This window comes from Tasmannia lanceolata, unplaced genomic scaffold, assembly GCF_043159265.1.
Source record: "Tasmannia lanceolata isolate RefF3 unplaced genomic scaffold, GAP_Taslan_0.1 ptg000037l, whole genome shotgun sequence".
Classification (NCBI taxonomy): Eukaryota; Viridiplantae; Streptophyta; class Magnoliopsida; order Canellales; family Winteraceae; genus Tasmannia; species Tasmannia lanceolata.
This window is the reverse complement of record NW_027518714.1, coordinates 1,116,351-1,135,814: the sequence shown is the minus strand read 5'-3', so window position 1 is coordinate 1,135,814 and position 19,464 is coordinate 1,116,351. Positions and strand designations below refer to the sequence as shown.

Genomic DNA, 19,464 nt, shown 5'->3' with positions numbered 1-19,464 from the left:
TAAGGGATTTGCTAGGGACCATCGCAGAAGGCATTTCTCAGAATGGCTCTTGCATGAGAGAGTAGCCACATAGGATTACTTTTTGTCTCTTTTATTTAATTCATTCATCATATGTGGCGGCTCTCTCATGCAACAGTCGTTCGGAGAAATGCCTTATATTTTCACCCCCTGCAGTTCGCATGCGCCAACCTTATAACATGATTTGACGTGAGCAGTGGGCAACTTTAACGCTTTTTGAATCAAATCACGTCAAAAGGTGGGCACATGCCTACTGGAGGGGGAGTGAAAATACCATCGCCCTAAAAAAGGTAACTAAAATTCTATATATTAGAGAAATTTATCTAGTCAACAAAAGGTAACTAAAATTCTATATATATTAGGGAAAAGTGTTTCTAGTCAGCTGACTAGATAAACTTCTCTAGTCCGCCACAGAAATAAGGTGGGCCCATTGATCCATAAATTGAAAACTATTACATATTAATAAATTATTTTAGCTATGTTGGCTATATTTCACTACAAATCGAAAACTAAGGGCCGTTTGACATTGACTGTTACAATTAGCACAAAGTCCCATACACAAACACTGATGTACATACACAAACACCATATAGAAATTCCTATAAAAATTACCAATAACATATAGTAAATTTATTGCCATTTGACATTGACTGTTACAATCAGCACAAAGTCCCATCAATATGCCACGAACCAAGATAAAGATAACCCATGCTTCAGATGTTTGGATGTAGCTCTCGGATGCATTTCCTACACAAATTGCAATTCCTTATGTAGCCCAAATTCTTCAATGGTTTTTGTAGCAAGTATCAAAATATCTACGAATGAGCTGAATGATGCACGAAGAAATCTTGCCTCCACTGCCTCAAAGTGGCTGAATCAACAAGTGAGGAGATCAAACATTCGAGGATGATAGTTCAAATGGCGCGTAACAACGACAAATAAACATAAAGAAAGACTAATTTATTGATAAGAAACACCATAGTTTTTACTTGGATTGATGAAAGAAATAAAACCATCCCAGCAAACAAGAAGAAAGACTCACACTGAAAGCCTTCCATTGGAATGGGACATTTGCCTTTTCACTTTGTCTGGCTGCAACTGTAAGTGAAAATGGAATTTGAATAGGCAGACCAATCAAAGATTATAAGTGGCATTCCAATCATAGTCTTATTCACATTAACTTAATCAGATACGTAATGCATGAAGGATAATAAACTCCTATTAATGGGCCAAGAGAAAGTTTTGGAGCTTCCAAAGTATCACCTCTTTATCAACAGCTAATGCTGCATAGACCATGGATGCATTTTCCTCAGACTTGTAGTCTACTTCCAAGTCACTGTAGAAAAAAAAATCAGCAAGATGTGAGACATTGTAATCTACTTCTAATGCTGCATATACCATGGATGCATTTTTGTTATGTACTTGCAACTACTGGAGATCAAGCAATATATAGAAAAGTTAGAAATGATACAATGAAAGGCCATATAAACACTTAAAGGTGGTACGATACACGTACCGCCTTTGATATTTGATCCAACAGCAGCTCCTCAAAAGTGAGCTGCTGTTCAATTAAATATCAAAGATGAGATGATGAGTACGTGTTTATAAGGCCCTTCATCATATAATTTCTCATTGAAAAGTTTCAATTAAAGGAATGCAAGATACAAAAGAATGAAAAACAGATAAAATACTAAACTGGTTTTAAAAGGACTGGGAAATTTGATTAGTGCCTTTTCTCGAGTATGGACATATTAAAAAATAACCATGAAATAGAATAAGTTATCTCCAAGAGGTAACCCCACATTGATGGAGTAAATAGAGACGATGCAAATGGCCTCGGTGTCCGTCCGAGTGATACAGAGCATCCGTCTAGTGAGGGGAGAACAAAGGCTCTATTCCCGTGTTATCGTGTACCTAAATTCACTGCCTATGGATATACAACTTCTGATCATATGCTTACACAGCGAGATGAGTCAACTCGACTTGTCAAGACTCAAGCATTCAGGACCTAGGCATAGCAAAAAGCTCGACAAAGAAAAAACAAAAAAGAATAAAGTAAAATTTAAAAGAAAACCCAGGTCAGAAAACCTCTGAATTCGAAAGACTTAACAAGGGATGCTTTGAGAAACTAACCACAAATTCCAAGACTCTGCTGACTCCACTTGACTCAAGACCAGTTAGAGGGTAACTGCAGATTAGAGTTTATTAAATCATGGTTCTGAAAGTCATCACATATCATATGCAAGAGAGGACATCAGCATATGATGTCAAGTTGTCAACATAAAACCCATGGTAGGAGCTTGCTATAGAATCTGCTGGTTATATAACAAACATAAGCACCATTCAAATCCCTCCCTCCCTCCCTCTTTCCCTCTCGTGTGAGTGTGTGAAACAAACATAAGCCTCCATCCAAACAGCAGGTGCCAAAACTAATGTACCTGACTAATTGTTGTAATAAACTGTACCTGCATATTTATCATATCAAAGGAGCAGCAGTCATTGCAACTATATGCACTTGGACAAAGCGCAGAAATTGAATTCACAGCAGGTGCCAAAACTAATCGGTTCATAACCCCGCCTATTAAAGTAATATGCACATTTGTGATTCTTACAAGCACAAGAGGGCGGGCCTTGGCGCAACGGTAAGGTTGCTCCGTTGTGACCCGGTGGTCGCGGGTTCGAGTCACGGAAACAGCCTCTCTGCAAAGCAGGGGTAAGGCTGCGTATAGGGCTGGCAATTTCACCCGAAAAAGAGGGGATCCGCCCCCCCCCCCCCCCCCCCCCCCCCCCCGCGTTTGGGGAGGGGATTCCCCGATTTGAAAGGGGAAGGGGAAGGGGATGGAGTTGTCCCCGCCCCGCTACGCCCCGCTAATCAATGCCATTTTTTTGTAAATTTTTAAGTGTTTTTTTTAAGGAAAACGACTAGAAACTCTGTGGATCGGCTACAAGATTCCCCCAAACATAAACTTAGCTTGTCTTTTCCTTTTAATTAGCTTCTGAGAGCATTTTGGGAACTATAATAACCTTTTCACAGATGTTGAAATAATAAAGACAAGCTGAGAGCCTGAGACGCTGAGTGTATGCAATTATCAAAAAATCGTAGTGCCAACAGAATTTTAGGGTTGGATTGCAGGTTTTAATTTTCAACAAGAAAAATTTAGCTACTAGAAATTTGTTTCATGTCAGCACTAGACTGAATTGCAATTAAAGAAATAAGTCATTTGTTGATTTTGTTCTCTTCTCCATTCTCATTTCTCATGCTCATCTGGGGGTTAACATGCTATACAGAATGAACTAATGAACATTATTTTGCGTGTGTGAGCGCCCACTTATGGACTTTTAAAGTTCATTGTGACTACTGAAATAGTTACTTTTTGCACATTGGCTGCCTGTTAATGAAGGTAATCCTGGTGCTAATTTCCTATTTATCATTCCATAATTTATGCAGAAAATTGCTGAAAGATGAGGTCCTGTTGTTATTTATGTTTGTTGTCTCATCCATGCATTTCTGATTTTGTCCATCTGTTTGTTGATCACATGAATAGAATCATAGCATTCATCACAATACTGTCTGTAATGGACGTAGAAGAAAGAAGCTCTGTTTGCTGGTTTGGTTGGGTTCCAAAGAGGGGGCGGGGCGGGGATTTTGTCCCCGAAGGATGCGGAGAGGGGAAGGGGAGGGGGAAGGGGAAGGGGATTAGATATTCCCCGCGGGGAGGGGAGGGGGATTCCCCACCATCCCCGCAGAGGGGAAGGGGAAGGGGAGGGGGAAAATTCCCCGCAAAGGGGAAGGGTAAGGGGACCCCAACATCCGGCCCCGACCCGCCCCGTTGCCACCCCTAGCTGCGTACATCTAGCCCTCCCCAGACCCAAGGTTACCTGGATCGCCCCCTCCCCCCTCTCTCCCCTCTTCGACCTTCGATCCGGATCGCATGACCCGAAACGCGGTTCTTTTGCGATCTGGATCACCAAAAGCGGCGACCCGCATGTGTGTGTGTGTGTGTGTGTGTGTGTGTGTGTGTGTGTGTGAGAGAGAGAGAGAGAGAGAGGAAAGCAATGAAGATGGCGGATGGTGCCAGACCGCGCAATGGCGGGAGCTTCGTGCACTGGGCCGCCCAATAGCACGAATTGACGGAAGGATTATCTAAGAATTTGATGTGTAGCAATGCTGTAAAGGGAAGAAAACAAAAAATAAATGTATGGAAATTATCTCCTTTTGGATAGGCAGTGTTAATCATTCAGAGTACTCCTTATCATAGCTGGTGTCGGGGTAAATTTTGGCATGCAATCGGGACCTGCCATGTGGCACTTGGAGACTCAAAGGTTGGAGAGGGTAAAAGGGCAATTTCGCAGCTCTTTCGGAATCACTAGAAACCCTAAAAATTACAGCTGCGATAGAGGATAAACTTGGAAACCAATCCCGAGAAAATCGCCCAATAGGCAAGACTCAAGAAAAGGCAACTTTCATTGATTGCCTAGGTCTCTACTCTATAAAATGGAGACCAAACTCTAAGGGACACACTTCACAATCACATTCTCTTATTCCTAAGCCCTCATATAACTCAATTCATACTTGTTGTTGAGTCTGACTTAGGCATCAGAGAGTCCCCTGGAGTCCAACTCCGGTCCTCTTTCCGACGCTTTTCTTTATTCGCAGGTCACATGTCATCTTCCCATGAACTAGCTCTACAAGGTTCGCTTTCTGAAAGCCCTGTCGAGATTTTAGCAGCAGCATTTTCCAAAGCGAGTGCAAGAAGAGATGCAAGAAGCAATGGGAAGCGAGTTTTTTATAGCAAATCATGGTGTAGCAAATCTAGATTCAATCCAAAAGATGAAAAGCACAATTGATCTCTCACAGATGGATGGAGATGTGCTAGAGTTAGAGCAGCAGGTGCCACATCAAATTTTGACGGCAACCCCACAAAATGGCAATTCAATGAGCAAGAGTTCTAGTCCATGGAAGACTGGAAGCAGTCCGTCGTGTGAAAAAGATATTCCAGCTTCACTAGAAGAGTAGCGACTATCACAACTTGAAGATCTTGAAGAACACAAGATTAGTCTTTCAAAACAGCGGAGATCAATGCGTATCCCAAAGGCGAATCCGAAGTACGCATATTTGGCTTGTACTCAAGATATACTTACATTACAATGTAATGTATCAGAAGATTGTAAGGTGGAGGAGGTGACTTCCTTTGAAGATGCAAAAGACATCAAGGAGTGGCAAATTGATAGATAGTGAAAATTTTCGAAGGGAACTTAGCGTGACTAGTGGAGTTAATGCTGAAGGGGAGTGCTAGAGTCATCGTTGTCTCGTGCACGACGTCAGAGGGGCCGTGCCGACGGGTTTGAATCATAGTTGGTTAGATGAGTACGAGTCGGTGTTTGGGAGGGGGGAATTGTGAACATCAATCACCACCGACTCTAGAGTCCTTTAGTTTTTGTTTTGTCTTACATGGGTAGGTATTAAGAAGAGTTATATTTACATAAGACTTCTTTAGATTAGTATGAAGAGTTTTACTTTATATAGAATTAGGAGTTGTGGTTATAAAAAATAAACCAAGTTATATGATGTATATAAATACAGTTTTAACGCGAATGAAAGATTAGAGTGGAATTTACGTTTTGCAAGGTGTATGTTTTCTTTTCTTTTCTTTTTTTGCACAGTAACTTCTTCCTCTCTCTATTGCAAACTTGTCCCACGTACAATAGAGGAATGACTAGCAATATGTTCTATTAGAGAACCTAAAACATGAAAATGCCTTGACCGAGATAATATAGAAAATTGCTGTTACAGGGATTAAATAATTCTAAGGCCCATGAAACCATTGACCCAAAACATTGAAAGAAAAAGGCACAGAACAGCAGATTTCATTCTAACGTCTCGAAAGTATTGTATTTGACAGCTGAAAACCTACTAAATGCTTTCCAAAGCAATTATTTTTCTCACCTTTTTATTATTAAGAAGAAAGAAGTAAACAAAAATGAATTTCTTACTTTTTGTTCTTGGTATCTCAAAATACCTATTTGTTTTACTTGATCTGATTTTTCGATCCAATAATCCTCACAACACAAATGGATGCAAGAAGTAAAAGAACCCATGAATTCCGAGAAACTTATTCAATCAAAGATATTTGAAACGACAAAAAGGAAGTATATGAAGAGAAACTGGAGAAATACCACAAGCTCGGGATAAAAAAGCAGAAACATAATCTATCATACGGATGAAAAGAAAAACACATAAATTAAGAAATTAAAAAGAAGAAAAAATCAAGAGAAATTCCGAGGACCCACGAGGTCAAAATCAACATAAAATAACAACAACAAAAAAACACATACAAAACCCAAAAGTGATAATGAACCAGATTCACCAAATTAAGGATTCAGAAGAAAAGATAACAAAAAACTTTAGTTCATGCATTCGTAAAAGGGCAAGCCAATGGAAGTTAAACTAATATAGTCCTATAAAACCAATAACCCAAAGGACTGAGAGAGAAAAATCAAGAACTGACCAGCTGAACTCCCATTCGGTAGAAAGGGATTTTCCATCTGCCATGTCAGAAACGAGGGCACTCGAATCCATCTCCCAGGAAAGAGAACAACCAAAAAAAAAAAAAAAACAGTAGAAAAAAGCAGAGGGAAAGGGTAGAAGACGACCTCTAATTTGCAAGTGGTAGTCTACATTGAGTCCTGCCCTAGGCTAAATTGCGCCGTGCATCTCGGTACCCCTTCATTTAATCAGAACCGTTGATCTGATGCGCCACGATGTCATAATTAGACCTGGCAAACGGGCGGGCCGGACCGGTTTTGACCCGGCCCGTAAGGTCCAGGTCAAACGGGCCGGGTCGACCAGCGGGCCACTCGGATATTTGACATATTTTTAAAGATTTTTTTATTTGTAGGGGGATTTGCTAGCCACGCCAACCATTTATGTTGACTGTTTGAGAGATTTGTCTTATTGTCGTGTGGTTCAAACTGCAAAGATTTGGAAAAAGTAGATTTGTGAAAAGGCGGTTAGCAACAAATAATAGCAATAAATAATAATCATGGGTACTAAATATGGGAAAATTCTCAAAAAAAAAATGATTTTTATTTGAAATTCTAAAAAAATGGTTAAGTTGGCTAATTTCTCAAAAAGGGGCGAAATGCATCCCAATGAGTGTTTTTGGACAAAAATGCCCCTGTGTTGGTTTTCCCTCCAAAAAAGTAAGCAACAAATCCCAATTAATTTCACCTAACATTTTGACATTTTTACTTTCTTCTTCCCTATGCCAAAATCAAACTCCATTGTCTTTGTAAAAAACCCAAACGAAATTCCATTGCAGAGAGGTGAAACTCCCCTCTCCTAAAGTGTAGATTTTATTGGATCTTTTATTTTTCTTTGGCTATCAAACCTAAGCTTCTCAAGTAGATCCATTGTGATACATTTGCATAGGTTTAACATGTTCCTTACAATGCTATGGTGTATTATCATCATCTTGTTTATTTGTTAGGGATTTGTTATGGTTTTGTTAGGCATTTGTTATTGTCATCATCCTCTTTACAATGCTATGTTGTATTGTTTAGATGGCCTAATACTTGGATGTATGGTGTATTGTCACTTTGATGTTATGGTGGTTCATAGTTTAGATGGCCTAATACTTGTGAGAATGACTGTATTTATAGGGTTTTAAACACTTAGAAGCACTCATTATACCTAGGAACCACTAATTATACTTAGGAACCACTAATTATACCTAGGAACCACTATTTACCATTATGTAGTTCCAAGGTATAAATAGTGGTTCCAGAGTAGAAATATTGCTTCACACTATCTAATAGTACTTCATTGAGTGTCAATGTTGCAATGAATTTATGAATAATGGGTTAAATAGTTTTCTAAACACTCGGATGTTATGGTGGTTCATAGTTTAGATGGCCTAATACTTGTGAGAATGACCGTATTTATAGGGTTTTAAACACTAAAAACACTCATTATACCTAGGAACTACTAATTATACCTAGTATGTAGTGGTTCTAAGGTATAAATAGTAGTTCCAATGTATAAATAGTAGTTCCAGAGTAGAAATATTGCTTCACACAATCTAATAGTGCTTCATTGGGTGTCAATGTTGCAATGAATTTATGAACAATTAGTTAAATAGTTTTCTAAACACTCGGATGTTATTGTGGTTCATAGTTTAGATGGCATAATACTTATGAGAATGACTGTATTTATATGGTTTTAAACACTCAGAAGTACTCATTATACCTAGGAAATACTAATTATACTTAGGAACCACTAATTATACCTAGTCCAAGGTATAAATAGTGGTCCAGAGTAGAAATATTGCTTCACACAATCTAATAGTACTTCATTGGGTGTCAATGTTCAATGAATTTATGAACAATGGGTTAAATAGTTTTCTAAACACTTGGATGTTACGGTGGTTCATAGTTTAGATTGCCTAATACTTGTGATAATGACTGTATTTATAGGGTTTTAAACACTCATAAGCACTCATTATACCGAGGAACCACTAATTATACTAATGAACCACTAATTATACCTAGGAACCACTATTTACCGTTATGTAGTGGTTCCAAGCTATAAATAGTGGTTCAAAGGTATAAATATTGGTTTTATAGTAGAAATATTGCTTCACACAATCTAATAGTACTTCATTGGGTGTCAATGTTGCAATGAATTTATGAACACTTATATGACAGAATGGTGGAAAGGTCGACATTTTCACATGTTTTACACCTGTTTAACGGAATGGTGGAAAGGTCGACCTGTAATTGGTCTTCCTACCTGTTTAGTCAAATGGTGAAGTCGACCTTTCAAGGCAAATTCCCACCTGTTTGTACATATGCTATAAAGGTCGGCCTATTATGGCAAATTCGCACTTGTGCGAAGAATGTAAAAAAGGTCGACCTTTAGGTGTGACCCGTACAATACTATTTGCATTGTATTTCATTAGATCTCTCAGTGGAAATGATTTTTTAGGCACAACCTATTTGCATTGTGGCTTATCTAATGGACGGTTTGGATCATCCTATGGTGTGACCCATACAATACTTTTTTGAAAAATGCTGGAGTATATGTGTTTATACCATATAAAAACTCTTTCTCATGAAGAAACAATATAGGTCTTCCCTACTACAAAGTCAAAAGCCAAAAGTATTTATGTAACTGAACACAATTTGTAGAAGGGCAATGAAAAATTCACCTCGTATTTTTCAAAATGGACTATACAGCTCACACCTTAGGATGATCCAAACTGCCCAATTGATGGGCCACAACATAAATAGGTTCTGCCCCAAAAATTATTTCCATAGATGATCCCAACTGTCTAATCTATAGAAGTTTCCATAATCTAAGTCCCTCTTTAGATCGGATGGTTGGAATCATCCTATGGAAATGATTTTTGGGGCACAACCTATTTACGTTGTGGCCCATCAATTGGGCGGTTTGGATCATCTTATGGTATGGGCTGTATAGTCTATTTTGAAAAATATGAGTTGAATTCATCCTAGAAGGAGGCTGTACAATGGAGTTTTACTAAAGGCTAGACTTTCAACACTTGGCATGAGGAAGAAGAATCTAAAAAAGGTGAATAGGGTTTGTGAAATGCATTGGGATACGTTTCTCAAAAAGGTGGAGGGAAAAGCAACTCAATGGCATTCTTGTCTTTAAAAATGCCTTGGAATGCGTTTCACCCCTTTTTGAGAATTTAGCCAACTCAACCATTTTTTGAGATTTTCAGTTAAAATCACATTTTTTAAAGAATTTTCCCAAGTTTTAAATGAGAAATTACCAAAAAATGGAACCAAAGTAGAAAAATTACGGGAAAAAAACCGAAAAGATGTTCTAAAATATGACAATTACGGAAAAAATAAATAGAAAAACAAAAAGTTATGACAAGGACGGAAAAAATACATAGATTAAGTAAAAGTTATGACATGACGGGAAAAAAAGTTCCAAAATAAAACCTTTTGTACTTCTCTACGGGCGCCCGCGGGTCCACCCGGTCCGGCCTAGTTTTGACGGGCTGGGTAGACCCGCGGATCAATTTCAAACGGGTCACTGATTGGTGACCCGGACCCGTAATTTACGGGTGGACCCGCGGGTCCGGGTCACTTTTTGCCAGGTCTAGTCATAGTAGGTTTTGATTCCATGCACCTAAACAATAAAATAAATGATTTACACTGACGTACCATGACAATCCGACCGAGAAGGATTCAAATGGACCATGACACGAACATTAGTGGATCCGATTCGAATTGGATCCATTTTACGACCCTAGTGTTGTGTTGGGGATTAAAGCCCAATCACCAAATACTCGTGGCTGTATGCTCAATGATCTAGACCGTCCACATGGCGGATTCTGTCATGGATGGACCATGGTATAAAAATTGAAACCATACAGTTGATTATGGTTACTAACCATCCATCTAAAGTTTGATTATGGTTACTAACCATCCATCTAAAGGCCATCAAATGTATGTTCATGATAGTTTAAATGGTGCAATTTTGTACCATGGCAATTCCAAGATAGGGCCCCCACATGGATAATTGCTCTAAGACAAGTAACCAACGAGGTAAACTAGGAAGACCATTTACGGTTAGGGACGAGAAACGGATATGGAACACTATCCACGTAGCATATGTGCATGCTGATCTTGACCTTTGATCTGATGGACAACCACAGGGCAACCAATGGGTCCAGATCCAATGGCGTATTGGACACCCCATTTGCAACATTACTGTATCTTTAAGGTCCAAACTCCAAATCAATCAATGTGTGGTTCACATATGCGGTTGGATAGGTACCACGCCATGTATTAGCTGTGCTTGCCATTGATCTGGTAAGATACACGGGTGTTTCCAAAAGATAAGTGTTGCTTTGAAATTCCAGAAGGAACATAAACAATGTTTTAAAGCATGAATGCAGCCAAAAAGCAAATCTTAGTCGAGTCACCATTGCAAGACTTTGGAAAATAACAGTACATGACCTTAGATAGGAGAGAATGGAAGAAAATGATCATGTAGACAAACCCAACTAGTGTCAGGATTAGACTTAGTCAATTTGAGTAGGGTATACTCTTTCAACCTTTTCATGAAAACTTTCTAAAGGTTTCATTAGCCCACCCCAACTAGTTTGGGACAAAGGCTTAGTTGAGTTGACTAAGAAAAACAGAGACTCGGACAAGAAATCGGCCAAAGGTAAAACAGAGGTGACTCGTGCGAGTCAAAGATTGAAGAGCCAGCATGTACAATTTTTCAGCGGCCAATTGGGGTGCTTCAGAGAAGCAGGTCTCCCACAACATCAAATAAATGGTAAAAAGAGGAAGCAATTGTTTTACAGTACGTTCACTCATCTCAGAATTTACACATGTGGACACATCCCATTATATATGAACAGAGGACTAAACCTTATATACAGAGGACTAAACCTTATATACAGAGAAGAAAAAAAACAGATGGGGCTCTGGGCAGTAAATAACCAACATACACACCACCACCACCACATTCTCTAGGACCCACTCTTCACACCCATTAGAAATTCCAACAGAGGTAGAATGAGATTTACCTGCCTATAACACAGTTGGGTCAGAATCAACCCTAGAAAGTTGGAAGCAACCACCCCATGGTCCAACCCAAGAGCAATCCAGCACCAGCAAGGCTTAACCCGACAGCGAACGCAACTGCATACCTACAAATGCCGTATTTCAGTTTGCTATATTTTCTACTTTCCACCTTATGTACGCCCTTTCTTAACCGCTTCAGTTTCTTCTTTAATGGCATCCATGGTAAAACAGGAAATAGTGTAGAGATCTGATGGTCCTTGTTCTTGAGCTGAAGGCACAGGGTCTCTAGTTGTAACAGTTGTATCCATTGCTTATATGCAAAGAGTTGAGATGCTTGTCTGAAAAAGAGTTTGATGATATGTTCCTTCTCAGTGTAGGCCTGTTGGGCGGCCTTTTCGGCTTCTCTTGCACGTGTCTGCGAATGGCAAAGTGCTTCCAACAGCTGAGCCCTGCTTGGATCATTCTCGGAGATCATCCTGCTTTCTGTTGGATACTTGACTGCTGTACTTGAACTGTTGGTGCCACTGCATAAAGTCACAACCGTAAATTTAACCTAAACCAAACTAAAGTACATAGAAATAAGATAATCATCGCAGATAGAAATGCTGGAATGGGTTTTGAGCACGTACAAGTAAAATAAAATTGATTCTGAAATATCCAAAGAGCCCAGATGTGTTGCTTAAGCATTGGCAGATAAAAAAATGAAGCACAAATCAGTTAAGGAGAACAACTTACAGATCTTACATATAATGACCATGATGCATGATTATCTTAAGATTCCTCAGAATGACCGAATTTGCAGGCCCTTTTGGTATTTATTCAGACATCAGAACCAGATTACTAGAAGTACGTGATGTGACCAGAAATTAAGGTCAGGCAACTAATTGAATGTGCTACGATAAAAAGTTAGGGAAATGATATTCCCCACGACCCCCCCCCCCCCCCCCCCTCCTCTCACGGATAAAATACCCCCTTTAACGTTATTCATTAAGTTCTAAAGACAAAGAAAAACCGTTAAAGGGGGTGAATCTATGCTCAAACACTGAACCATTCTCACAGAAACTGTTAAAAGGGGGGGTATCATTTCCCAAAAGTTATCAGGTATCATAGAATCTGAGATTACCCACGAGAGAGAGAGAGAGAGAGAGAGAGAGAGAGAGAGAGAGAGAGGTAATGTTTGATAAAAGATGAGAGAAGTTGATTACTTTTGTGTGACTTTAATATAGCAGAACAACACTAAATCTTTACCCAGGTTAGCCCAAGACAATCCATCATTGCAGAACCTAAATATCTGAATTGAGCACTTTAATGTACTTCAAAAGGTCCACTATAAAATGCTCTGTGGAGAATCATTCCAGAATCCAGTTAGGACAAGAGGTCTGGACCAGCCATTAGCTCAAGTCAGGCTCTGATATTCGTGGAACCAGAAAATTCGGAAGACTTCTATCTATATGTATGCTTATGTATTACAGTGAGTACCGGAAGGGTGCATGCATATTTTTCATTAAAAATAAGGTCATTGCAGCACATAATGCAATGTCTTAAACAGTACCTGGAGAGTTTCTCAGAATCATATGGATAGTGACCTCCACTGGAAGGCCAACGCTTTCCATCCATGCTCCCAGAAGCATGACTAAGCTGTGCATAGTCAACTGGGCTGGATTGGCCAGCCTGTAACTTCTGGTCTAATGATGAAGAGAAGATACCATCACGCGGAAAACTCTCGAGACAAGCAAATGGGCCTCTCCTAACATGCATGCTTTTAGGTCGTGGAAGATCGCAGTTCTCAATATGCTCTAGTGACTTCTGTGCAACCAAGGAAACAAGCTCATCTTTATCAGCAGTTCGCCACCAGGGTTCCATCTTGTCACCTCCCATCCAAGGGGTTTCCAAGTCAAAACAGGCGTTTTCTGATTGATTTGAAACTAACCAATCAACGGGATCCCAATCCATTAACTCTTCTTCCTGGTACCAGAATTCAGCCATGTCAGCCTTAGTCTTAAGTGACTGCTTTGTATTATTGTTTACAGCCTTCAGCTCTTGCACTCTTGCTTCAGCATCATGCTTCACAAAAGTGGCCGACACCCTACACTGTGAATTCAGAGAGGAGCAAGTAGTACACTCTTCAGCTGGTAGTTTTTCCCCACTAAGTTCAGAGGCGGTGACTACATCCCCTTCTCTCATGCCTTTGAGCTCAATCTCTAAAGCATTTAGTTGGTCATATGTGAAGTCTTTCTGGCATGCAAAGTTGGGTTGCATCTGGAGCCACCATTTTGTGTCTGGTGGTAGACTGGAATTTGCAGGATTCCAGTTAAGAGGCATAAAACTTGTAGCAGGATGACCAGGCCCATTCCCTGAATCACCACTGTTGGTTGCTTCAGATTGCACTTTAGAAGATGATGACGGGCAACAGGCTAATTTTGGAGCTCTCTTGGCATCTTCTTGAACAAAGCAGCGGTTTGCAGTACGCTGCCAAGCAGCCCTTGCTTCTGCTGCCGCCATCACATTATCATTCTATGATACATTTTACTGCAGTAAAGGAAAATGTTAAAATTCCTGTTCTTTCTAAATGTATATTACACATTTCAATGTGAAAGAAATTACCAGAGAGTTAATTGTGAATCCTTACAAAATGAACTAACTTCTAACTATAGATCTTTAACAGTAGAAAGGGTTCTTCTTGACCCTGCATGTAATATGCTTCAGGTAATTAAATTGTTTCATATAGACCAGTAGATATTGAAGAGCTGCAGAATTTAGTACTTCCACATTAAAATATGAACTTAAAGCAAAGAACTTCAAAAGAAAAGTTCCCAGTTTAATCGAAACTCATAAACCCTTTAACAGGAACCAAACTCAAGAGTGGAAAGCTTATGAGAACAGAAATTCACATTGAGCACCCTCACATACTAAACCTAAATCCAAGTTTGAACACGTTAAGCTTGAAGATAAGCAGGAATGGCATTATGTAATTGCAATGGAATTCATATAAATCCAATATATGAGCACAAAAATGTCTCCAAAAAAAGGTTAATAGATATGAACAACAGAATTTCCAGGACTAAGGTAGAATTTAGCCAATGAAAAATATGATGGGATTAACAGTCCAGATTATGAGCATTTCAATCAAGAAATTCCTCAAACGAAACGCTAAAATAGTTTTAATCAGGCCATGATTTGCTGTGATGAGATGGACAAGTTAAGCTCCTACAGTCCTATTGACAAACAAATTTCTCAAAGATGATGTCAGGATTGATACCTTTAGCTATCATATTTTGTATCATATTCCATTCGCAACTGTGAAAGATTGCAATTCTAAATTCAGCTTTCAAGTGCCTCCTCTAACCAATAAAATCTTTAAGGGCAAGGATGCTGGGAAGTGGTTCTGAACACCTGAATGAACCCCTCGCGCATCAGTCCAGTTATGATATCAATGCACATCCTTCTAAAACCATACTGGATATATTCAATCAGACTTTCCTTTTTTTTGGTTATATTTAAAAAAAAAAAAACATTAAAAGAAAGACATATTATCCCAGATATGCCACTTGCATAGATAACATCACAGAGATAAGTAGATGATCAGATTAGATTATAGATAAAAACCCTGTGGGCAATATGAGAAGCCTAGCCAAGAAAAAACAATAAGCAACATAAATAGACCAGGATCTATGCAAATATAGAGAAATGTTCCTGAAGTTGAGGAGCACAACCACCCACTCCACCAGATAAGAGAAGATAGCCTGCCAAATGGAATGAATAGGCTTGGTATTAGCATTGAAATCATGGTGTTCCTCTCTTTCCAAATGGCCCAAAACAAGGCCAAAAAGCTAAGAATCATCCCCTCCGGAGCCATGGAGCAAAGGTCCATCCCTCAACCAGAAATGCAACGCGATTTGGGAAAACCCAATTGCACCCAAACAAAGAAAGGACAAAGGACCAAACTTCCCTTGCAACCCTACAGTGAATAAATAAATGGTCTGCCAATTCCTCCGCCTCTGGCACAAGAAGCAATCGTTCAAAATAATCTGATTACGGATATGCGAATGGACAACAGTTAGAATCTTAGGCAAGCCGTCCATCCAAAAGCAAATGCCTGAGACAGAGCAGGAATCCTAACACTAGGTGATGATAGAGAGAGTGGACAGTAAAAATTTCTTTATGCAACCGGGTCAAAATCCTCCTATCCTCACCTCCCCTTCTAATAAAAACAGAATTCAAATTGTTCAGAAATCTGCAACCCTATTCAGCTCTCTTGGTTTGTCACCTTCCACCCCATTCAACCTTGGATCCTTCTGAAGGACTCCACATCATTGATTTGTTTCTCAGAAGCCACGATCGAGATCAGTTTCACATGAAATCAAGTGTCTTAGTTCATGCATAGATCTAGCAATCAACATTTAGAAGGATTGGAGATGAATTTCTGATGTAGTAGATACACCTTAGAAGTGACTGTGCATGAATGAAAAGCAATGAATTCTTGGTATTTGTTTGTCCTCTTTCTTAAGAACATTGGGTAGAACTACATTTCCAAGACAACACCCTGCTACTTGTAAAAGTTGAATACAGATACATATACGTGTTAGACACTAGTAGGACAAAGCCTTAACTCTATTCTTTGTCTCTCCAGAAATGTTTTACTTTGTCAAGGATCCATACATCATATCTATGTAACAAAACATTCAACTTTTTAAGAAATACTATTTCACGCATAGGTGTAATGATACGAACACTTCAACAGAATTTATGTTGTTCTAATATAATTGTATTTTATTAGATTCAATTATCTGCATCTTATGCTTTTCTGATTAAGTGTTCATATCAATATATATCTCAGAATAATATCATGCAAGTGTACAATTCTGCATCTTATGCTTTTCTGATTAAGTGTTCATATCAATATATATCTCAGAATAATATCATGCAAGTGTACAGAATTGTCAGCATGCTAGGTTTTCCAGGATCACTGTGACTCCTCGTGTTAATGTCTGAGACCAACATAGGTGTGTCTCATTAATCAGTTAATGTGATCTTGGTCATCTATAAATCCTCACCATCTCATTAAAATGACAGTACCGATTTTATAGACTGACATAAAACAAAGTGTAGCAGCATCATGATGCCCGTTTTTTTTTTTTCCATCTACGATTTAAAGATGCAAGGGCTAGCTCATCTGTGCAAAAAGCTCTTCCAACAAAAGATGCTGCATGCCTTAGCATCACACACACCGGAACCACTAATTTAAACTGATAAGACAACTCCAGGAAAACCCAAATCCAATTCAGAGTCACCAAGAAAGCAGGGTGAAGCATTAGCATTAAGGCCCTTTTTGGATTGCAAGAAAAACATTTCTGACGGAAAATGCGTTCTTCAGCCATCATGATTTAGAGGGACATGATAATATTATAGTTAATTTAAAGAGATATTATCATAAATTGAAGGCCTCTCTAAGTAAAAATTGAATAGGACTGATTCAAGTCATCTTTTTTCACGTGTAAAAATGTAGGAACTATTCAGAAATATTTTTCCTTTCCAAACATTTTCAAAAAATTCTTGCAACCCAAACAGGGCGTAAGGGAGGACATATCTTTCGCGACATTGAAATTGGGGAACATCAACCTGGAAACACATAAAAAATTCAAGTAACCCCATAATCATAGTACACAACTATAATTCAATCTAAAAGCAATATGGAATCAGATAAAAAAAACCTGAAAAGTTGAAACAAACCCGTAGGTTCTCAATAATCATATAGGAAACTCCCTCTATCATTAGGAAAATATGAAATATAAATCAAAGTGCCCAACATACTCACCAAGAGACCCAAACGCAATTCCAATACAACATAATCACCAATTAAACGAAAACCAAATCTGAAGATCCCCTAAACTCACTAAGAAAACCAAAACCTACTTCACAAGATATCTCAGAACCAATAGATATAATCCAAAATCGGACATAGAATCCAAAATCCCATTAAAAAATGAAACAAAAAGAAAACTTAGAAACAAGGCAGCCCACAAATTCAACCAAAAAAAAAGAACTGATGAGGCAAAAAATCCGTATCTTATTTCAAAAAAAGAAAAGAAAATCAAATTCAAGTTATAAAAGAAAAAACGAAAAGAATTTCAAGATTTAAGCAGGTAAACCGTCGATTTATACAGATTAAGATTTTTTTTTTTGATATCTCTGGTAGAAAAAGTACCTGATAAAAGGGCTGTTGCAGTTGAAGGAAAGGAATAAAATGAAAGAAAATCAGAGAAATTCAATCCTCGTAGGATTTAATGGATCAAAGATTCAGCCTCATCTTCAGACGGATTTATCTCTATAGAGATCTAGAGGCGAATCTAGGACTTTGGAGACAGAAAGGTGACAAATGTCCGCCTCTTCAATATTTATTTTTTCTCTTGTATTTTATTTACTTTTTTTTCCTTCCATATTTTAAAGGAATAAACTTCCCAAACTACCCTTGTTGCTTTAAGGAAAAAACTTCTGCTTATTATTAGTGTGTGAAAATGGGAATATCTATTGTGTGAAAATACACTGAATCTCAGTGCATAAACATCTTTTTACCATTTGATAAATTCACATGCTCAGATAGGGCATAATTGGACATGGGCATGATTGAATGGCGGAGATTATCTATAGACAATCTTATTCGATGATATAGACCGTTCATTTTGTTTGAGCCTTGCTTTTCTTCGGAAATTATCTCATAGGATGACGCCTCCGATCTGTAAGGGCTTATGGTGCCCGCACGTAAGCACAGGTATTTTTTAAAAGAAAGTAGAAAGGAAGCTATATTTTGTTTTGTAATGATGGAATTTTATTAATGAAATAGATGAGACATCCAACCAAAGGGGCTGAAAGAAGGAAATGATACACCGAACACACTCAAAAGAGTTAAAAGTTGAAAGTCTCTAGTGAATGACGACGATCAACTCCTGCTCAAGCAAGACGATCAGTCTCTATATAACCTGACCTTCGAGTATGTTGGAACCGAACCGAAAGGCCCTCCACGCTATCTAGAATCCAATCTCCTATCTCGGAAAATCTCCATGGGTGAGGCCAACCACTTACATTAAAGTAGTCACCCTCAAGGCCTCAAAAATAATGTTGTCCGACTCACCTTTGGCCAGCAGTCTGATGCCTTGAACAACAGCCTTATTGGGGTCCTCAGATAATGCACATTTAGTTACACCGAACTCATTTCTAAGAATGCCTCCAACGCCAACTGGACCTAGATTATTGAGGCTTGAAACAAAGAAAGATACATTATTCAGTGATCGAAACCATTCATTTGTAGGAAGTACCCCAAAAATCCTCCTCATAGGAAGACCCTAACACTCTGTTATCTAGACGACAACGCATTATAGGATCCTCTAGGGTTCAAAGGGTTGGGATTACCGAGTGAGGAGGATGCTTTTCTATTTAAATTGGGGTCCATCCAACAAATGAATGGTTATTATTGAATAATGTGGATCGACTGTATTTAAAAAAAATAAAAAAAATACTAGCACCCAATGAGCGGCCACCCCACAGTTTGTATTTGTACACATGATGTTAAAGAGGGATAGTTCAGTCATTTAAGTAAACGGATAGGAGGGAGGAAAACGGTAAGACTTGCAGGATATTTCATAGCAATGTTGACAGGTAATAAACGATGGACCGCTTCAAAGGGCGGGAAGGAAGATTGAAGGAGATATGGACAAGGCGTGGGTCCCACATGTCACTTGTTGCGAGATGGAGCAGCCAAACATCATCACGCCTTCTTCGGTTCTTCCTCATTACAGAAAGAAACAAGCAGCACTGCTACCATTGTCATTGGGAGCCTCTTTTCAAAGTAATTTTATCGTTTTGTTCTCTGTGAAAAAG

At 38.8% G+C, this 19,464-nt stretch overlaps 2 protein-coding genes across 7 annotated transcripts; both read right to left on the bottom strand.

Annotated features, from left to right (window-relative positions):
• Positions 1-514: 514 nt before the first annotated feature.
• Positions 515-6,690, bottom strand: LOC143862651 (uncharacterized). Its single transcript, XM_077373721.1, has 4 exons — positions 6,528-6,690; positions 1,282-1,354; positions 1,061-1,116; positions 515-889 (listed from the first exon to the last, which is right to left on the bottom strand). Exons 1-4 carry the CDS (start codon positions 6,596-6,598, stop codon positions 766-768), a joined length of 324 nt encoding a protein of 107 aa, XP_077229836.1. The 5' UTR covers positions 6,599-6,690; the 3' UTR covers positions 515-765.
• Positions 6,691-11,277: 4,587 nt separating this feature from the next.
• On the bottom strand, positions 11,278-17,997 carry LOC143860676 (uncharacterized). Of its 6 annotated transcripts, none has more exons than XM_077371448.1 (5): positions 17,795-17,997; positions 14,849-14,982; positions 14,194-14,275; positions 13,142-14,118; positions 11,278-12,113 (listed from the first exon to the last, which is right to left on the bottom strand). In XM_077371448.1, the coding sequence occupies exons 4-5, from the start codon at positions 14,089-14,091 to the stop codon at positions 11,624-11,626; spliced, it is 1,440 nt and encodes a 479-aa protein (XP_077227563.1). In that variant the 5' UTR covers positions 14,092-14,118; positions 14,194-14,275; positions 14,849-14,982; positions 17,795-17,997; the 3' UTR covers positions 11,278-11,623. The 6 variants fall into 6 exon arrangements, with proteins under 6 accessions (XP_077227563.1, XP_077227564.1, XP_077227565.1 ...); XM_077371449.1 differs by having other exon boundaries at positions 14,219-14,275; XM_077371450.1 differs by lacking the exon at positions 14,849-14,982.
• Positions 17,998-19,464: the final 1,467 nt, after the last annotated feature.

Bases quoted from the DNA above. Each gene is read 5' to 3' on its own strand.
- LOC143862651 (XM_077373721.1), bottom strand. From the start codon at position 6,598: ATGGATTCGAGTGCCCTCGTTTCTGACATGGCAGATGGAAAATCCCTT. The intron at 1,355-6,527 runs GTCAGTTCTTGA...TTTTTTCTACAG, and splicing joins ACCGAATGGGAGTTCAGCTG to TGACTTGGAAGTAGACTACA. The intron at 890-1,060 runs GTGAGTCTTTCT...TTGTTGATTCAG, and splicing joins TCCAATGGAAGGCTTTCAGT to CCACTTTGAGGCAGTGGAGG.
- LOC143860676 (XM_077371448.1), bottom strand. From the start codon at position 14,091: ATGGCGGCAGCAGAAGCAAGGGCTGCTTGGCAGCGTACTGCAAACCGC. The intron at 12,114-13,141 runs GTACTGTTTAAG...GACTTTATGCAG, and splicing joins GATTCTGAGAAACTCTCCAG to TGGCACCAACAGTTCAAGTA.